Raw genomic sequence first — 19062 nt, 5'->3', positions numbered from 1 at the left:
ATTCTTGCTGTAAAGGCGCATCATTTATACGAAATATTAGGATAAACATTTTTCATTTTTAATTTATCAGAAAATCTACTTTGCAAACTTAGATTATAAATTGTGGGTAGGAAGAGATCATAAGAACATGCAGATGCATGAAGCAGATTTTCTAACTAGACCTGTTGGGTCTATGGGTTTTTATATGTCCAAAGAAATAAAAAAAAAAGAGCTTCCACTGTGTTTCAGGAATCCTAGAGTGAAATTGGGAAACAAGATCCTTTTGTGTAGATGCTAAACACATCTGAATGGGAGTAAAATGACTGTAAATTTTGATTTAATTAAATTAAAACTTGGAGCTTAATTTGGGACAGTGTGTTGTATTCTTTCTTTGTGTCTGTAGTTTCCCACTGCTATATTTAACAGCCAGTGGTGGACAGTAACTAAGTAAATGTAATTCATTACTGTACTTAAGTAGTTTTTTCATGTATCTGTACTTTATTTAAGTATTTCCATTTTGGGTGACTTTTTACTTTCACTCCACTACATTTCAAACTCAAATATCTGACTTTTTACTCAACTACATTGTGAGAAATCTCTCGTTCCTTTTGGTTTTTGTGTGTATAAAAACATAACATGTCAAAACAAAAGAAGTGCAAAGCAAGAACACCAATCAGGGCACAGCGGTCACTTGGTTCTGAGCTTGTTTTGATCTGTTGGTCATACCAACCCAGTGCAGCACACGGTTCAATGTCAGTGCAGCAGCAAAAAAATTTGTTGACAGCTGAACTGCTTTTTTTGAGCCCTATTTTATAGCTTTTGTTGTTGTTTTTTGTACTATGCTAGTATAGTTTTATAATATACTATATACTATAATGTACTGCTTTTATCCACTGTTCTACTGCCTTAAAAAGAGCTTTCTGCTACATCCCTTAAGGAATATCATCAGGGAAAAAATTACAGCAACTGGTGATGTCTGTGGGTTTCAGAGTCCAGGCAGGCATTGACTGCAAAACACTTTCAACCAAGAATTAAAAATGGCAGTTTAAGATTGTTAGTTTAGCCGATTACAATTGAGCCCCCCAGAATGGGGGTTGTATATAAAAATGTGTATAATTCCTACACTATGCACCTGATAATATTCATTATTTAATTTTATGAACAATGTTTTTGTTGATGTCCAAATAATTATGGACCTGACTTTAAAAGGCCTGACGTGTACTTTTCCCATTTTATTGAGCTGCAGTATGAAACAACCATTTACTATGAAAAACGATCATTCAGTCAGAGGAATGATACTTCAGATGAAGAATGACAAACTAACAAAACTACACCAGTGGTGTTTTGCATGCTCTTGTTTTAATATTGCTGGTTAATTCCCATAGTCAGCTTGCTAACCCTCTTGCCTTTATTGATTTGCTGGGGCTGGACGCCATACACCGTACTAAAAGAACTAATGTGAACATATTACTGGAAAAAAGGGTGATGACGGTGTAATGACCTTCCCCAAATCTCCAAATTTCATGCACTTTTGTGTTTAAATCCAAAATTTCTTTTTTCATGTCTGAGTTTTAGATTTCTGTCCAAGTTCTCCAAATTATGGAGATCATAGGGTCATACAAATTCACACTCCTCAGTCACTCCAGCTTAACATCAGCCTCCATCACACCTCTAGCAACCACCCCCCTCCCCCACTCAGGCTGCACTTACGATTTGTGTACATTATCTTCCCAAAAATCCGCTCCTCCAAACTCTCCCAGCTCACCATGTCCCCAGCCATCTGTCAGTGGATCACCAGCTTCTTGACAGACAGTAAACAGCAGGTGCAGCTGGGGGAAGTCACTTCTAGTGTACGGACAGTGAGCACTGGTGCTCCTCTCTCTCTACATCAACGACTGCACCTCTAAGGACCCATCTGTTAAACTCCTCAAGTTTGCAGACCACACTACGGTCATCAGACTCATCCAGGATAGCAACGAGTCTAAATATTGGCGAGAGGTTGAACAGCTGGTGTTTTGGTGCAGAACATCTTGGAGACTGCGGAGATGACTGTGGACTTTAGGAGACACCTCTCAGCACTGCTCCCTTTCACAATATCCAACAACCCTGTGTCAACCGTGGAGACATTCAGGTTTCTGGGAACAACCATTTTCCAAGCCCAGAAGTGGTAGACCAACATCAACTCTATCCTCAAAAAGGCCCAGCAGTGAATGTACTTTCTGTGGCAGATGAGGAAGTTGGGTCTGCCACAGGAAAGGATAAGCCTGTTCTACACCACAGTCATTGAATCTGTTCTGTGCACATCCATAATGGTCTGGTTCTGAGTAGCTATAAAACAGTACAGGAACAGACTGCGTTGAACAGTAAAGTCAGCTGAAAAAAATCATTGGTGCCCCCCTGCCCACCATTCAGGACTTCTATGCTTCAAGGTCCAGGAAACAGGCAGGGGAAATCATTACAGATTCCTTGCACCCTGGACACAACCTTTTTCACTTCGCTACAGAACCCTATATACTAACACGGCCAGACACAGGAGCAGTTTCTTTCTTAATGCCATCACCCTCGTAAACAGCTGACTAGTGATATCATCTGCTGGGTCATAGCTACTCTTGTTTTTTTCTTCAGAAATTTATCACACCCTGCTGCATACCAATGTCCACCACAGTTTCATTTCAGATGTAGATTACTGTTGTTTGCACTGCTACACACACATGTTTATTGCTTGTATACTGCATTTAATACTAGAGAGACACCAGTGGCAGAAATCAAATTACTTGCATGTGACCCATAAATCTGATTTTGGCTCTGAAATTAAATATGGTGTATTACACTAGATGGGCTAGAGTTTTGTAGGCATGCAAAGTGCATCTATACACTTGGTGTACCTGTTAAAATGGTCAGTGAATTTGGATAAAAAATGTGCTTCTTGATACATTTCTCTATTCACCTGAATAATTAAGACCAAAATCCCAGTCGGAACAATTCCAATCCCAACACCAACAAGAGATGCGACATTTCCACTGGACTTTAGCCTGAAATGATTCACCTAATTGAGAAGCCCTTTGCTTTTTCAGCTTTAAATAGAAAGGAAAGCAACATGACTTGGTCATGTCTGAACCTGTGCTAAATCAGATGTAAAAATTAAAATGTCACTGGAGACTTCAGCTGTAGAGGATGTCTGCTTGCTCATGTGTGCAAATCAGCACAGTGTAGTCAATTCAGCAGCACATCAACACTGTAATTTGTCAGATGCCAAATTGGGTAAAAGCCTTCAGTGAATTGTATAATTTTGGCAATGTAGGATAAAGTTATCCACATGCTAATTACCAGATTAGTGCAGCAGATAGCGAGGTGACAGTCAAATCGGAATTCTCCGGCAAAGAATAACAGAACATGATTTATTTCAGGCCCAGAAACCGCAGCACCTAAACCACGGCTGAATCAGTTGAGAAGAGTTTTGGGACCGATTTCTCTGGGCGAGGCCAGTGTGGTTTTGTCAAGTGTACTGCTGCACATCAACAAGCGGGCAGAAACCAGAGAAAGAGTTGTGCATGATCTACCTTTGACTCTTTGCCAAGCCTCAGACCTTGTTCATCATGATAATACAATTAAACATAATCCTGGCTGCCAGGAGAGAGAGGGAGAGAAAGAGAGAGATCATGTAGAAGACAACTGAGGCTAAGCTCCCTTGTTGTCTCAGTGTGTGGCATTAAGACTGATGGGCTTCTTGAGTGGGTTTCCGTGTCATGGTGAATCGGATGGTTAAACTCTTCAGCCCCCCCATGAGCCACTTCATCTGTAAGCCGAGAGCCTCTGAAGTTCATTCATCTCGTCAGATGACACTACTGTTCCGCTTAGATGAATGTGCGGTTGAAACGGTTCATTTTGAGGTTTTGGGGCGGGGGGACGGGGTTGAGGGGAGGTCACTGCGGTTCAGTTGATTTTATTTTTTCTTTTCATTGATTTTTTGGGGCTTTAGAACCAGGACAATACACAATTCCTGAAAGTCTTTTGATTTGGAATTGGATACATGGGATTGTTACATGCTGAAAGCAGTGTTGGAGCACAGCACTCATCTGGCCTGGGAGTGTGGACGGACTGCCACCTTCTGTCTGCCTTGAGAGGACTGTGGCTTGAAAACCACAGAGTATCTCCTTCACAGCATTTATCATTTTGGACAAAGGAATTTTGGAATTTGGCAGTATGTACTAGTATCCTATTCTTTCCACAGTTGATTTTGCAGAAATCCTGATGGATTTTATGTTTGTGCTACAGGAAAAATAAGTTAACAGAGCTTTGACCAGAGTCTCAACTAATCACTGCATTTTTGGAGTGGTGCTTTTACTTCTGCTGTCCTTTGAGCTCATGCTGGAGGTGAACATCCTGCCAGTGTGATATGTTTAACAGGTGCCTGGGAGTGACGGACAGTCTGTGGTCAGAGGTTGTGGAGCAGCGGGCTAACTCCCAGGTGCTGGAGGTCAGAGGCTGGGTCACAGTGGGGTGTGACATGACACCTGCATAGACACTGATAGATGCATCAGGAATTAATATTTCAAGGACATGGTTGTACGTACTGGGGCTGTGCTAGTGTGCAGTATATACTTCATAAAAAATGTCAACATATGAATACTTAACATGTGAGTTTAAAATGCTGGTATGGGTTCTTTATTTTCAATGTGTGTAATGCATAGTGTGCTAATTTAGATTTTCCACCAGTGTTGTTATTATGTTGACCGTTCTTGTTGGTCATTTAAAGGAACCTGATAAGCAAAAAAGACATTTCTAGAAGGCTTGGAAGTACTGTGGTTTTAAAATCTGTCACAAAACTGTAGGTATATCTGCGGCAGTAAGAAGTCAGAAACTGTACTGATAAAATCAGCAGAGTTGCCACTTTTGAGTTCAGCAGTGGCCGACTTTATCCTCTGTGTCACAGTGCTGACCTCCAAACTGACTCCTTTAAAAACAAGCACTTCACTGCAGAGGCATCATTTGGCCTAGATTAAAGCTCTGAGGGGGTTGAGGATGATTTTGGAAAACGGATATTATGCACAGCCTTGCGTGGGGGATCACTGCACAGTGCATGTGTGTGAAAACCGGAGCGCCAGCCTTTTTAAAGAAATGTGCTGGGGGAAAAAATATGCATCTTATGCCAAATAAGCACAAATTATGTGAAACCAGAGAGAAGAATTATATCAAAGCCTGTACCAAGCATTCATCAGCAATGCAAGAAAAATATGATACTCTTAGATGTTCATTATTGTTGGGATGATTAATTGATTTGGAACATGTAGCAACACCAGATTGGGTTGGAGCAAGTCTCATGACAGTACTGTGGTCAGATCAGGATGTTTTCCATTAAGTGAGTGTGTGTGCACGCAGGCCTGTGTGTGGCCTGCCATGAGTAGACGCTCACCGTTCTGATTCACTGTGAATGCAGTTTGTAAACAGCGCATTCTTTTCTCACGCCTCGAGCTCGGCGAAATGACAGACAGGCAGGCCACGGTGACGGCCAACACAAGCACAGGCCCTCAGCACACACATCAGGGCACCAGCCTTGCGGACCAGCGAACCTACTGAAGACCGACAGAAACTAGTTGAATGATCATGGGTTCATATCAAAGTCTGCTAAAATTATGCTCACTATAACACCCTTCTGATCTCCAGAGACTTAAGGATCATTATAGGATCATCCAGAGTTTATATAAGACCCAGTTTTTTCTACTTACTTTTACTAAAGGCCCTTTGAAGGCAATAAAGAGATGAAAAGGAGGAGAGAGAGGTGATATTACAGAGATGATCGTTTCAGCAGCATTTGGGAATATGAGTGATCATTGTTTTTTATTCATCAGGACATTCAAGTTAAAATCTCTCAAACTGCAAGGGCTCATGTGAGTCTTCAGTTCTTCACTCTTGTGGCTGCACAACAATTACTTCCAGGTTAGTTTCCTAGTAATGACCAAATAATTTATATTAGTTACTGAATAATAAGTCTTCAGGTCAATATTTGGAAAATGAAAGAATTCTGTTGAATTTTTTGCATTTTACTTGTCTGTGGGCTGTGGCTTTACACCAGGAAATTAATTTTATGCTCATTCTAATGCACCTGATTTAAGTCACGAAGAGCTTGGTGATTAGCTATGCTCTTGGAGTTGAGGTGGCATGGTGAATTCGCTCATCCACTTTTACAGGTCATCTCGCAAGGTCTTTGGTGTGCCTCCTGAAGTGTAAACCCATCTTCTTTGATCAAGCTGCAGATGTTTCATGCTGTGCCCTTTGATGTCGCCACATTGACTTCTTGAGTGAAGCAGTGCGCAAAGAGGAAAGGGCATTACAGCTTTGAAAAACAGAAATGGCACAAGTGGCCAAGATAAATGACCATGTGTACAGGTTAATACAACACTGCCCTACACAAGTACCATCATAAAACATTTGCATAGCTTGTTTTAATGTGTTTGGGAAAATATGTGGCCTGCGGTTTGCAAAGATACCTCAACATGGAAACTTTTACCTAGGTGGTCCCTTTCCACCGATACCAATTGTTTACCAGGCCCTTCTAGGGATCACAGCTGAGACAAACAGACAAAAAAAGACAAGTGTCTTGTTTCACAACCCCACACAGTGATCTAGATGTAGCCACTCGCTTATCCAAATGCGTGTTTGCATATAGCCATACATACCTGCCATTGTAAATGGATGCATTTAATATCAATCGTAATTAACAACAGGGCACCAAGGAACTGTGGACCATGATCTCATTCCTCCACGCCCATCCCCCTGTCCTCTTTCCCTGACATCTACCTGTCTTCCCCTGCCAATCTCCTGCTCTGGCCATTGGATTGGGCTTGGTGTGTGTTTACATGACAGATTGGGCCCCAGTGGGAACCTTAATTGCATCATTTCATGGATGCGAGTCAGCGTACTGGCTTACAGGCAGTAAACAGGAGTGAAGGACCAAGGCTTTGGACACAGATCCTCTTTTAGCAAACATATAAAAAACATGCAATGAGCTAGCATGGGTTGGGTGATCTTTTGGCCGTTCAGGGGCCTTGATAAGGTGTGAGTGTTACAGTGTGATGGATGCAAAGTGGAAAGAGATCATGAAGCAGATGAAATGAGAAAGATAGAAATTGTTTCAAGCAAGGATGGTAGTTAGTAAATAAGGAGTACTTGAAGGGAATACAGTTGGTGAGGGGAATAAAAGCAGGGTTACAAATACCAAGAGTCAGCCCAAGGAAAACAAAATTACATCATGGGATTAAAAAAGATAACTCTAGTTGGCTTTACTTTTACAGTTTTGAAGAAACTCACTTTTATCCATTTTTAAGTTAAGGCTAAAGGTCAGTGTTAGAAGATTGCTAGAGTCTACGGCTTCATCAGTGAGTGTGTACTAGAACTTTGGAATATTAGAATTCCTCATCCACGGCCACACACACACTGCAGCAGTAGTCCTCAATGACTCAGTCATGTAAACACATGAGGTAACAGAATACGCTGCACAGTCCAGGGCGTGACAAGACTAGATATAAAACCAAGGGACTGTCATCGATGCAAGCTCCATCAGCCGTTTACAAAAATCAGACCATTCGACGACATAAATTGGTGAGTTAGATATACCGTAGTGTTTCAAAATGATTACATCTGCTATATCCAGAAAGAAAGATAACGTGACGTCTTTATGTGAGGAGAATAAGCATGTGTGGAGGACATTTTTTTTCTTTTCTTTTTTCTTCCATGTCATTCTCTCCTATCTACGTCCATTATCTGTAAGAATAACTCTTCGGCTCAAGTACACAATATTATAACATACTTCTCCAACCATCTGAGTCGCGGAAATATTTAGTATACAGGCTCGTCATGTTTACTCAGTACAGGGTTACACTGTTTATGAAAGATAGCCAGGCAAAGGCCCTTTGGGGGAGAAAAAGAAAACCATTCCAGACGAAAAAAGAAATGATTCATGCCACAGATAGCATATTAACTAAAATATACCCTATCACCCCCACTCTGCCTTAATGCCATTTTGATTGGCTCCAAAACGTGAAGAGACAATCTAACACTGCCATTCTCTGAATACACGGTGGTGATTCGGGTGTTGTGGGTGGTCTTCATTCGTTATTATAACGAGCAAACAATCTGATTGGTATTTGGAGACAGAATTTAATTATACACTGTTAATTTGCACAGAAAAATTAGTTTTCATTTGAGTCAGTGTAACTCTGCATAGTGTAAATCAAACTGTGGCGTCTAAACCTTGTCTAAACCTGCTTCTTATGGAACTGTGAAAATAGCAAGTTTATCATATTACACTTGCCCTTTTCAAACATCCATCCATCTGCTCAGGCACTTTAACCCTCTACTTCACAAATTATGAGGGCAATTTAAAACCTACACTTTCTTTTATAAAATGGCCTTTCATTTTTAAATTATATAGTTATAAAATAATATATTATGATTATTAACACTCTGTCCTGATTATTACATTCAAAACATTTTTAACATATAATAATGTTCATTGGGGGCTTTGAGTTCTCTGAAGTGGTGAGACCCGGCTTGTGACTGGCTAAATCCATTCCATTGTCACACGTTGCTTCTAGGTAACAAACCTATTTCTGCAAATTACTCATCAAGTGATACTGAATGTTAAAAAAGGTTTTAAAAGTGCCCAATAACAGATAATATGACCAAATACATGCTTTTTATTGCCTCTTCCCTTTACTGTCAACCCCATTATTGTCTTAAAATATGTATAATGTTATTGTAAAGCGAGGAAAATGAGTTTGTTGCCCTGAGGCAACATCGTCTAATAGAGGGTTAAGTTACAAAGAAAGAAAGGACTGCAACTTGTGCATATTTTGCTTAACAGTCACAGTCAAAAGAAAGATATGGGTTAAACAGCAGTCAGGATATTGTCCAAATATGGAAACTAAGCAGCAAAATCAGCCAACTCTGGATCTTTGTGATGTCACAAAAACCCAGTGTTTCCATAAATCTGCCAATTCAGCCTGAAGGAGTTTATCCGTGCTCATTAACGTTGACGACATAAGTGTATGAGTGTTGCAGCATGGACTGCCTGTTTAATTCCAAGGCATAATAGCACATCTGTTGCCGATTCCCCTCCACGCCAACAGAGGTCTCACTCACAAGAATACTAAATCATGCTGACACCTGTTTCTAATCACAAGCCATTTAGTAGACTATTTAAGTTGCACTCTGACCTAAGTTCAGTGCGAAGTCTTGTTTGGTCTATCCTTGCCATTCCGAACCGTGTATTTCTTGTATCTCCTCTCCGGTTATGACCCCTTGCTTAAGTATTACGTTGTTGATCTCTGGATCTTGTTTTAAGATTGTTGGCCCTGTTCTGCGTGAGGTTCTGACAGCTTTGACCCTGTCTGTCTCTGTTCATGATTCCCAAATTGCCCAAAAAACCTGCACTTGATTTCAACTACTCTCTTGGAAGCTCATTGTTACACATAAAGAGATCAGTCAGTGAACGATATTTAAAGTTGTGGGTGGAGCACACATGATTTTATACCACAGACGTAGCCAAGCTGTTCACATTGCATTTACACACAGATCCTATCACAACATAGATCCGAACACATTCCAATTACAAATGCAGTTACACTTGTCTTTTAAAAGCATATATGGACAACATCCAGATATGGGATACACTTTAATGCCAAGTGTATAATCAGGGCTGTTGAGGTCATTGAGACTTCTTGCCTGTGCATTGTAATGCCAGTATATAGGGCACCTTTATTAGTAGTCAACGTTCAGAGTTTAGGGTTTTGGCTCTGAATTATCATTTGGGAAATGTTGGGCCAGCAGCCACACTGGCCTGCTTGGCATCTTCTCAACGTCCCTCTGTTTACTGTACCTTGCTGGGGGGGGGTGGGGTGGGGATGGGACACTTCTCTGGAAATTTGGCCGTTGACGTACAAGAAATGAGACTTTTCCCAGCATTGAGCCACAACAGAAACTGGGGGCACCTATGTAGAGCAAAAATTTGTTTGTACTGGTCATTTTTTTTCTTTGCGGTGCAATGCTCAAACATTTCTAATCGCTGGACAGCGTGGACACCCCGTCACCTCTCAGTAGGCTATTATAATTGCTATGGACAGTTCTGTCTAATCATTGCTCAACCCTGAGCAGCCAAGGCATCGAATGTGCTTTTGTCAAACAAATGCACCGTTATGTTTAACCGCAAAGATCCATAACTGTTATGCCATTCCTTTTGGGTACACGAAGTACAGGGAAATTAATTCGTGGAGTGTTCTGCACCTTTGGGTAAATAACAGTGAAACTGGTCTTGGAAAGAAATCCCTGCACCAAGTTTTCAAACATGCTATACACTTTAATAAACATAGTGATATTTCTGGGAGGAAACTGAGATAGCCCTAGCTTTATTTACAATACATGATCAAATTCTTCACATGAAACAGTACAAACATTGTAGACAACTTAAATAACTTTATGGTGTAACTACTTAAATAATGAAATAAAACAAAACAAAAACAAAAAAAAGGGTTACTCTATTCACACAAACACCTTCCCAGCAGCTCCGATGCAAGTTTCACATTAAGTGCTAATATTACAGAATAGACTTACAGCATAGATTCTTTACACTTACTGAAACCAAGACGGTTTCAAATCGAAGACAAGATCGTCGTTAGCGTAATTTCTCAAGAGAATGTAACCCCCCTGTAATGCTGAAAGAGAATGAAAACGTGTGTCTAATGATGCAGTATACCCGAATACTCTACTATATAATAATGTATGACCCTATTTATGCAAACAAATGATCAACCATGAAAAAGAAGCAAACGTTACAGATAGATGTAAATGTACTTTTGGAAGAAATGGATAGTTTTCACATCTCTGGACGCTGGCGAAATGATTCAATCCAACCAACCAGTAAGGCCACTCTCTGCTAAATGTGATGGAAGATGGGGTCGACCAAAAAATAAGTTCAAGTGCAACAATGATGAAACAGCACAATGAACCACAGTCGAGAAGTACATTCAGCAGGTATTTTGTAGTGTCCAGAAGTTTTTTCTGCATGGCACAAAATGTTTTATTTGGTCAGTTTACTATGGGGATGAACTAGCATTGCGATTCTCACAATAATCGGTTAACCAATATGATTACACATAATTTCACGTCTGTAGGCCTCTCTCAAAAATATTATACCCCTCCCCACTGGACCATATCAAAAGTAAAACACTGGCATCATTTACTAACTTGGAGTTAACAGACAGATATAGCAAATTAAATGAGCAAACTGCCTCTGCGTCTCCGAACCTTCTAATTATTGAACCTCGAAAGTCATAATGGCAGATTTTTATGCACAGTGGGTCAAACTTTCTAACAGGTGACGAGATGCTTACAATAGCTTAATCATTTATCATTTGGGAACTGTGTAAGTGTATGCATAAAAGACAATATACAATATGAATTAATTCATAGGCTTAATGTAGAACTGCTTTCTATTAACACTCGCCTCTGCCATATATTATTACACTTAAAAAAATAGACCCTCCTCTATCAAAACAATAGTAATACTATATTATTTTGAAAGCTAAGTAGTACTTATCGTAGTACAGTACTATGAGAAATGTACAACACTATGCTTGTTCCCTTTCAAAAATGTGACTGAATACCATTCAGTGATTAGAAAAAGATGAGGACTTTTGATTATGGAAAGGACTGAGTGACTGACAGTGACCTATTTCCATTATTATTTTTAATAATAATTATAATAATAATAGTAATCCTTTGTACTTGTGGCAGTGTTACTAGCTCAGAACATCTGTGAAATGGTCTTACATGCTTTACGAACAACATTTATAAGAAACTAGCTTGTTTCTGTGCTGAATTTTAAACAGGAACAAAAAGATACATAAGCATAATGAAATGTACTATAATACATTATTTGTACTGAAAGCAGCGTGCATGGTCATGAAGAATATTGGAAAATAGCATGGTTGATGCCCCGATGCTAAACCAAAGTAAATACAGCTCGAGGGCATTTTCTCAGCGTACCATCTCCAAAGTAACAGTGTAAGAAATGGAATAAAAGTGACTGTCAAAACATTCTTGATTTGCGACTCAACATATTGTCTTTATATAAAATACACACTGAATACAAGCAATCTTCAGGCTTGACTTTTTAGGATTCCCCCAGCAGTGACTTGTTAACTCCCTAGATCATTTCACAAACTGCAAGCAGACTGGCATTAAGTCCCATCTGAGTGACTCTATCGCACAGGTTTAGGTGAATATGAATATATATTCAGGTGGAACAATGCTATGGCACTGTGTGCTGTCAGCATCTTTCTTCAGTTCTTCTGACTAACCCTTCATTTTTTTTGCTCTTGGTGTTCACATCTCAATGGTGTATGATGCGAGACTGACCAAAAGAGTGAATACAGTGAAGTTCGTTATATTTATTGCCATTATGGTTATAAGGCTAACCCTTTGGTCAGGGGTAGCGGATCCAGGGCAGTCATAGCTTCCCATGGTACGTTTCAGCCATGTAGACTGTCCATTTGGTTTCCTGAAGTGAGCCTTATTACTTGTTGCAAGTCTTGTGTTTTCTTTGCTTTCTATGATTTGTCTTCCATTTTGTGCACCTCTGTTGTACATTGGGTGTCCCAATCAGTGTCTGATCATCTGTCCAGGGGTAGAACATCCAAACTGAGCTCAAATGATGAGTCCAATTGTTGGAGACATCTGAAAGGTCCTTTTCACTGGGAAACTTCACTTGGACCTTACTACAGTGGAAGCAGGAAATAGGGCGATAAGCTTTAAGACTTAAGCTATAAGCTTTAAACGTTGTGGCATAACAAGCTTGCAGTGTACACAGGGAAACATGGTCACTCCATTTAGTGTAATCCCTATAGCTGTGAGAGAGGTTCTTTAGGACGCCCAGCTGTGTCACTGTCTATGCATGGCTGTGTATGAGGTGTATGAAATAGTGCTTGGAGATCCAAAGCATGTAGCTTATGAAAGACTCTCCTGGGCAACATCTGGGCTTAATCTAACTCTACAAACAAATCTATAAACCAATGTTACTTATGAATTTGAATTTTAGCTTAGAAGTATTGTTTAAAATTAAGTGAAAATTAAAAAAGGTCAAACTAGGTAATATGAGGATGATTTCAAGTGAATTGGTTGATATTTGCCTGAATAACCAGTTTTTAATGCATCAGCCAAATCTGTTTGTCAGGTGATTCAGACACTGGGATGCTGTTGGATGTTGGGGGTGTTCTGAAGGCAAACCCTTGAATGCGTCCTTAAAATTCAGTCCTGGGGCTGGAGTGAATAGCTTCTTCTCCCTGCCCTTTTATACGATGTAACTGGTGAGGTCCAGCAGATAAGACGTCATGTCAATGATGTGATCCAAGATGCCATCTTTGTCTTGGTCCTCTTGTACACCACGCTCTCCCTTCTCACACTGGGCTCCATTGAAGCCTTCCTTACAGAAGCACTTATTGGGTTCGATGCAGACCCCACCGTTGCGACAAGCAGGTTCACACTTGGCTGTGAAAATAAGCAAAACAATGGCATAAAACACATTTCATCGCTTTGGATGGGGATCAGTGTCGGGCTAAAAAGAAAAGTGGTTTATGGAGTCATGCAACTGATCCACAGCTTGGATGGAATTCTTGTGTGTGAAAGCAAATCAGCGATCATGAGCCCCTCCCCCAACTGATTTTAAATCGGTCCGGTCCTGTGAACTTAAGTATTTGGGACAAGTGTGAAAAACGCATCTAATTTAACACACAGTTACAATTAATTATACAGTGTGTTTTGTTTTTGTTGGTGTATGAGCTTATATGCATATATGTATGTATTATTCCTACCTCGTATGCAGAAGGGACCCTCCCAGCCATTGTTGCAGCAACACTTGCCGGTTGGTGTGCAGTGGCCGTTCTTGCACTCCCGTGAACAGGAGCTGCTTAGCATTTCAGGAGCCTCCACCGGCCGCCGGCATTCCTTAGGGACCTGGGGCCTGCGAGCACAACAAATCCCTTGCTCACTTGTTTGGTAGAACATCCAAACTATTGCTATACTGGTTACAAAGCTAACCCTTTGGTCTGAGGTAGTGGAACCAGGACACTCGTGGAACTTGCGCATTTCAGTCATGTACACTCTACATGCGCTGATGTGACCCTTTTCATACTTACTGCAAATCTTAGATTTGTCTTCCATTTTTTCACACCTGAATGTCCCATTATATTGAGCTCACATATTGAGTTCAGATTTGAGTCATCTGGAGGATTTTTTCACTGGGAAACTTTACTTTTGGACCCATAGTGGAAGTGTGGTACTTGATGTAACAGTGGTACCTGCAGTGTAGAGAAAACATGGTCACTAGCCCCTAACGCTGGGTGATTTGTACTTTTGGACACTCAGCTATATCACTATGTATGTATGTGTGTTTAATTCTCCATCTCACTCCATCTCTTTCTCTCTTGCATTTTCGGCATGATGAAAGTACACTTCATGTACCCAAACAATGGCACATGTTCTTGATCTGCATCTCCTCAGGGTGCAGTCAAGTAACTGTATTGGGACGTACAACTTTTAAGAGGATGAATACTCTACCTCTTTCTCTACTTCTCTTTCCCTCAAAAGAAATGAAAACACACATGGACATAGAAAGCAAATTATTATTAGTAGCAAATGAGCCTTCATATGATGGATGACGCCACTTTTTTTTTTGGCACAGCAACATCTGGAAGCAGACACAATAGCGTTTTGTGTGTAATGGGGCTCGAATGTGAAAGTTCGCCATCTTACTGAGTGGCTGCTGATGAAACTGTGAGAGCTTCGGCTCTTCAAACATCCTAATACCTCACTCCGCTAAGCACACTGGCTAATGAGCCAGGCAAATCTCTTCAAGGCTGTCTATTACTGAGCAGCAAGGCTGTTGACATACCCAACAGGCGCACACTGTAATTGGACTCCGCTGAAGTAGTAACTGTATGGGGAACAGGCTGGAGAGCACTTGGTTAGTTCACATCCTGTGTCTCACTGGGAGTGGTGCATGGGAAAGCGAGCGGGTGTGTGCTAAGAACACCCGGGAGAGGAGTGGAAAACTGCATTACAAGCCACTATTAAGGCCTTTCCTCATAATATAATGCTCCATTGAGTTCTTATGGGACAAAATGTTGGACAAACATAAGCACATACCCCCACGTATTTTATCCCATTGTTCTGATGTCAGCACTCATCAACACTTAAAACCTTTCAGGTGTTTAATCCATCTTTGGGCCAAAAGTGTTTCAGTGTGTGCTTTTATCAATAGTATCAATAGGAATTGTTTTCTCGTATCAAGGAAGACATGTTGATGAACATGAAGCAGCGTGCTAAAATATACCTATAATATTAGGAAATAGAAGTTAAATGTTAACAAAAACTTTGCCGATTTTTTTTATATTTAACTGAACAGTGAAAATATTGTGTCCAAATGTTTGACATTGTGTAACAAGTTTTGATTTGTCTTGCCTATCATGATGGGCTGTGGCCTAACGCCTTTAGTTTTGTACATGCATATGTTGAGGGTGTCAAGATTTTTATACATATAAAAAACTAATTTGAAACACTGAAAAAAAAATGCATTACCAATATGGCCCTTGGTCTCTTCTGAGGATCTCTCATTTACCAGATTTTGTGGAATACACAGTGAATGCTCAAAACTAGACATCTAGTTGCATCTCATCAGAGTAAAGTGGACACGAGTAGTGAGGTTTATGCTATGGACATACCCCCACTCAAATGATCCACCCACTCATGCTTTCTTCTGAAGTCACTTAAATTCCAGTGATTGAGATTTTTGAGGCTTATTTTGTTAGAGGGCAGCACTGCTTTTACAAAATTCTGTTAGAGGACTTTTATTTATCTGTGTAATATATAATTAGAGCTCTGTATAATCACAGAGAGAAAGGCAGATAAAGAGAGAGAGTGAGATGATGGAGTTCTGTGCTGCCCTGACAAGCTCAGTGACTGATGGTAGGAGTAGGGTTGTAACAAGAGGGTTCTGGCAGGCTATACTGGGGTGACGGGGTTGGGGGGTCTGTGGTGGTGGTGGTGGTGGTGGGGGGGGGGGGGGTAGTTCCCATGCTTCCCATTGCTGCTTTCACCACCCGCATCAACTCTCCCCTTTCTCTTATCCACACTCGGGCTCTTTTTTGTGCTGTTGTGACAGGCTGTATGTTGTTAAAACAAAAAAGAGAGGAAGAGAAAGAAACAGAGATGGAGGGTGGAAGAAAGAGAGGGAGAGAGAGAGTGAAAGAGAGAGTGAGAGACAGAGTGAGAGAGAGAGAGTGAGAGAGAGAGGGAGAGAGAGAGAGAGAAGGAGGGAGGCACTCCCCGGAGGATTGGGCTAACACTGTTAATGATGCGGGGGTCAGTGCAGCTACTAAACAGTTTGCATTACTGGCAGGGTGGCCGTGAAAACAACACCTGCTGCTACGGCCCTTGACAAAGGCAGCTGGGTCAACAGGCACTGTGGGAATGTATCAACTCCGGGAGGCCACTTGCATAAAACACAGACTGATAAATTAAAGGAGGGCCCAGGCTTATTAGTTTAAGACTGTCCCCAAGCCTGCCGTTTCTGCTGATTGAATGGGAGGCTGAATGCCTCAGTTGCCTGTACACTCTTTGTTCCACTAGGGTGTGTTTTGACCTGGTACGCCATCCTGATCTTAGATCCTCCTATGTAGCTAACTAACACCTAAATCATCACCTCAAACCACTTAGTAATCTCAAATTTATTTGTTTACGTGGTATCTGACTGGGCATGTGCCGATATTAAAGATTTGCATCTTGATGATTACCTACACTTTTTATTGTGGTTTACAATATTATTTTATTTAAAAACATTATGTTTAAAGTTACAGACACTATGTTCTTTTAATAGCGGTGTTGTGCAGGTGTTCATACATATACAATATGTGCAATAACATAACCAATAAAAATAAAGAACAATCTACATCTTAATCTCACTGTGTGTACAATTATTATGTAAGCCATAAAGCACTGCAGCCCTTTCTGTGGGGTGTGAAAAATTATACAGCATAAAATAAAGTATAGCATATACCAGTCATTTATTAAATGTTTCCGTTTTGAAATATATAATCATGATTTAATTATGTTTAATGTGGAATCCTGTCTTGCATAAATAGTGCAGTTTATCCACCAATACAGTATTGTTACTTTCGGCAAGTGTTTCAGTGGTTTTTCCTATATTATGTTAAACGGGGTTTAATACCTCACAGCTCCAGCCTCTACATAGATCTAACAGAGTCTTTTTTACTACAAATATTACAGTTTTAAAGTGAATGCAGTAAACATTTCAGCTTAAAGCCCAACTCTGTATAGTGCAGCATTAGCCTGTTAATAAACTGAGCTGGTTGTTAAACAAAGCTAAGTTGTTTAACTAACTTTACACTGTATATCTATGTTCTGTGTGACCATGGATCATTTTACCAGTGCAGTGGAAAACGGTGACGCACCAACTTTGAAACAATGAAGATGAGCTCGAGATAAGTATAATCTGTGGATGATGTCTGTGTATTCTTTGTTCTATCCATAAAACAAAACTTTGATAATTCTTCTTTTTGAATTTTTCATTTTTTTTATGTTGTGCATGAAAACAGCATGTCACAACTGGTACAATGACCCATCTGTTTTTGTGAGGTCCCATGTTGTTTGCCCTTCAAGTGTAGTGGGGTGTGCATTTTCATCTTTTTAATGAAAGAAAAAGTTCTAGGGCCTCCTTCTTTCATGCTGTGAAATGGTAACTTGTTTGAAATGCGGCGCCAGTATTTTAAAACATTCACAACAATGCTATTGTGTTCAATACTGAGGTTTACTGAATTAACAATTACTAGCACATCGCTGCTGTTGGAACAAAACCTTGTATGTCCGAAATAATAACTTTACAGGAGAAGGAAAAAACCTTCTTTACTTTTAATGCAAGTCAAGGAAGCCAGACTTTTCTCTGTCATTTTTGGCCGTTTATTTTGGTCCATTCATCATGAAACTTGCCCACAATGTAAAAGGCAACAGACACTTGCAAATTATGTCAAAAACTGAAAAACGACAAAAATGGAGATACAAGGTTTTGTCCCGACAGCACCGACATGTCTATTTCTGACTCTGTATTCCATAATTTATAAAATGGACAAAAATACATTGCATAGCTAAATATATTTTAAAACCTGAATTTTACTTGTACAATTGCAAATTGTGAAAAATAAGATTTTTGCAGTTAAAAGTCTATTTCAACCCACGCTCTGCTGGGCTATAAAGAATGACATGCATGTGCAGTAACTTAAGGGTCCAATATGTCTCAGCCTTTTTCCTGAGAGACACTTTTATTTCCCCAGGCTTAACTTGTTAGATTTGATGATAAAACATTTGAGTTAGCCATTCAGTGTGGTGGGCTGCAAGAACTTATACATCAACAATGTGTCATGCAGCTCACCACGACTTCTCAGTCGTTTTTGTCATCCCTCTCCATTGTCAGGCGCTCTTTGTGGTTATATTGTGTCAGAAAAATTTACTGTGTATTGTAGCTGTCGGCTATTCAGTGATGCTGCGAAGGGCCTTTGTCAAAGGGAGGAACGTGGTTGAGAGCTATTGAGATTTAGGGGAGAAAGTCAAATAAAAGGGTCTATGGCTGAACGCTGGGACTATAAAATGTGAACACTTCTTGGAGGCATTCGTTGCCTCCACCTTAATTCACACATACACACTCACTCTTCCTTGCTCGCTCATGTGCGCGCACAGCCGCAAACACAAGCACACTCTCACACTCACTCCTTCACTGAATCACACACGTGCAAACCTCCAAGCTTGAAGAGAAAAGCCTAGAGTGATTTGTGGCTTCCATAACTAAAACACTTCATTAAAAGCCTTCAAAGAACCCATTCAGAAAGCAATAGTTTAGGTGCTGAAATTTAAATAAACTGAAAGGACAAAATTATCTTGATGAGTAAACTTTTTATACCATACCATTACTATCTTTTCTTACCTAGAATGAAAAGGAGAGGCAGCTTTCGATGAAGTTAA

General features: G+C 40.2%; 1 protein-coding gene across 1 annotated transcript in view; it reads right to left on the bottom strand.

Annotated features, from left to right (window-relative positions):
* Positions 1-10312: 10312 nt before the first annotated feature.
* LOC108429582 (hedgehog interacting protein) overlaps positions 10313-19062 on the bottom strand; it is a 42299-nt gene continuing 33549 nt past the window's right edge. Inside the window, exons 12-13 of the mRNA XM_017701430.2 lie at positions 13845-13993; positions 10313-13521 (exon numbers count right to left, since the gene is read on the bottom strand). Coding sequence (XP_017556919.1) covers positions 13325-13521; positions 13845-13993 — 346 coding nt within the window. The 3' untranslated portion in view covers positions 10313-13324. The remainder of the gene's footprint in view (positions 13522-13844; positions 13994-19062) is intronic.

Source organism: Pygocentrus nattereri, chromosome 5 (assembly GCF_015220715.1).
Source record: "Pygocentrus nattereri isolate fPygNat1 chromosome 5, fPygNat1.pri, whole genome shotgun sequence".
NCBI classification, from domain to species: Eukaryota; Metazoa; Chordata; class Actinopteri; order Characiformes; family Serrasalmidae; genus Pygocentrus; species Pygocentrus nattereri.
This window is presented reverse-complemented; position numbering and strand designations above follow the sequence as displayed.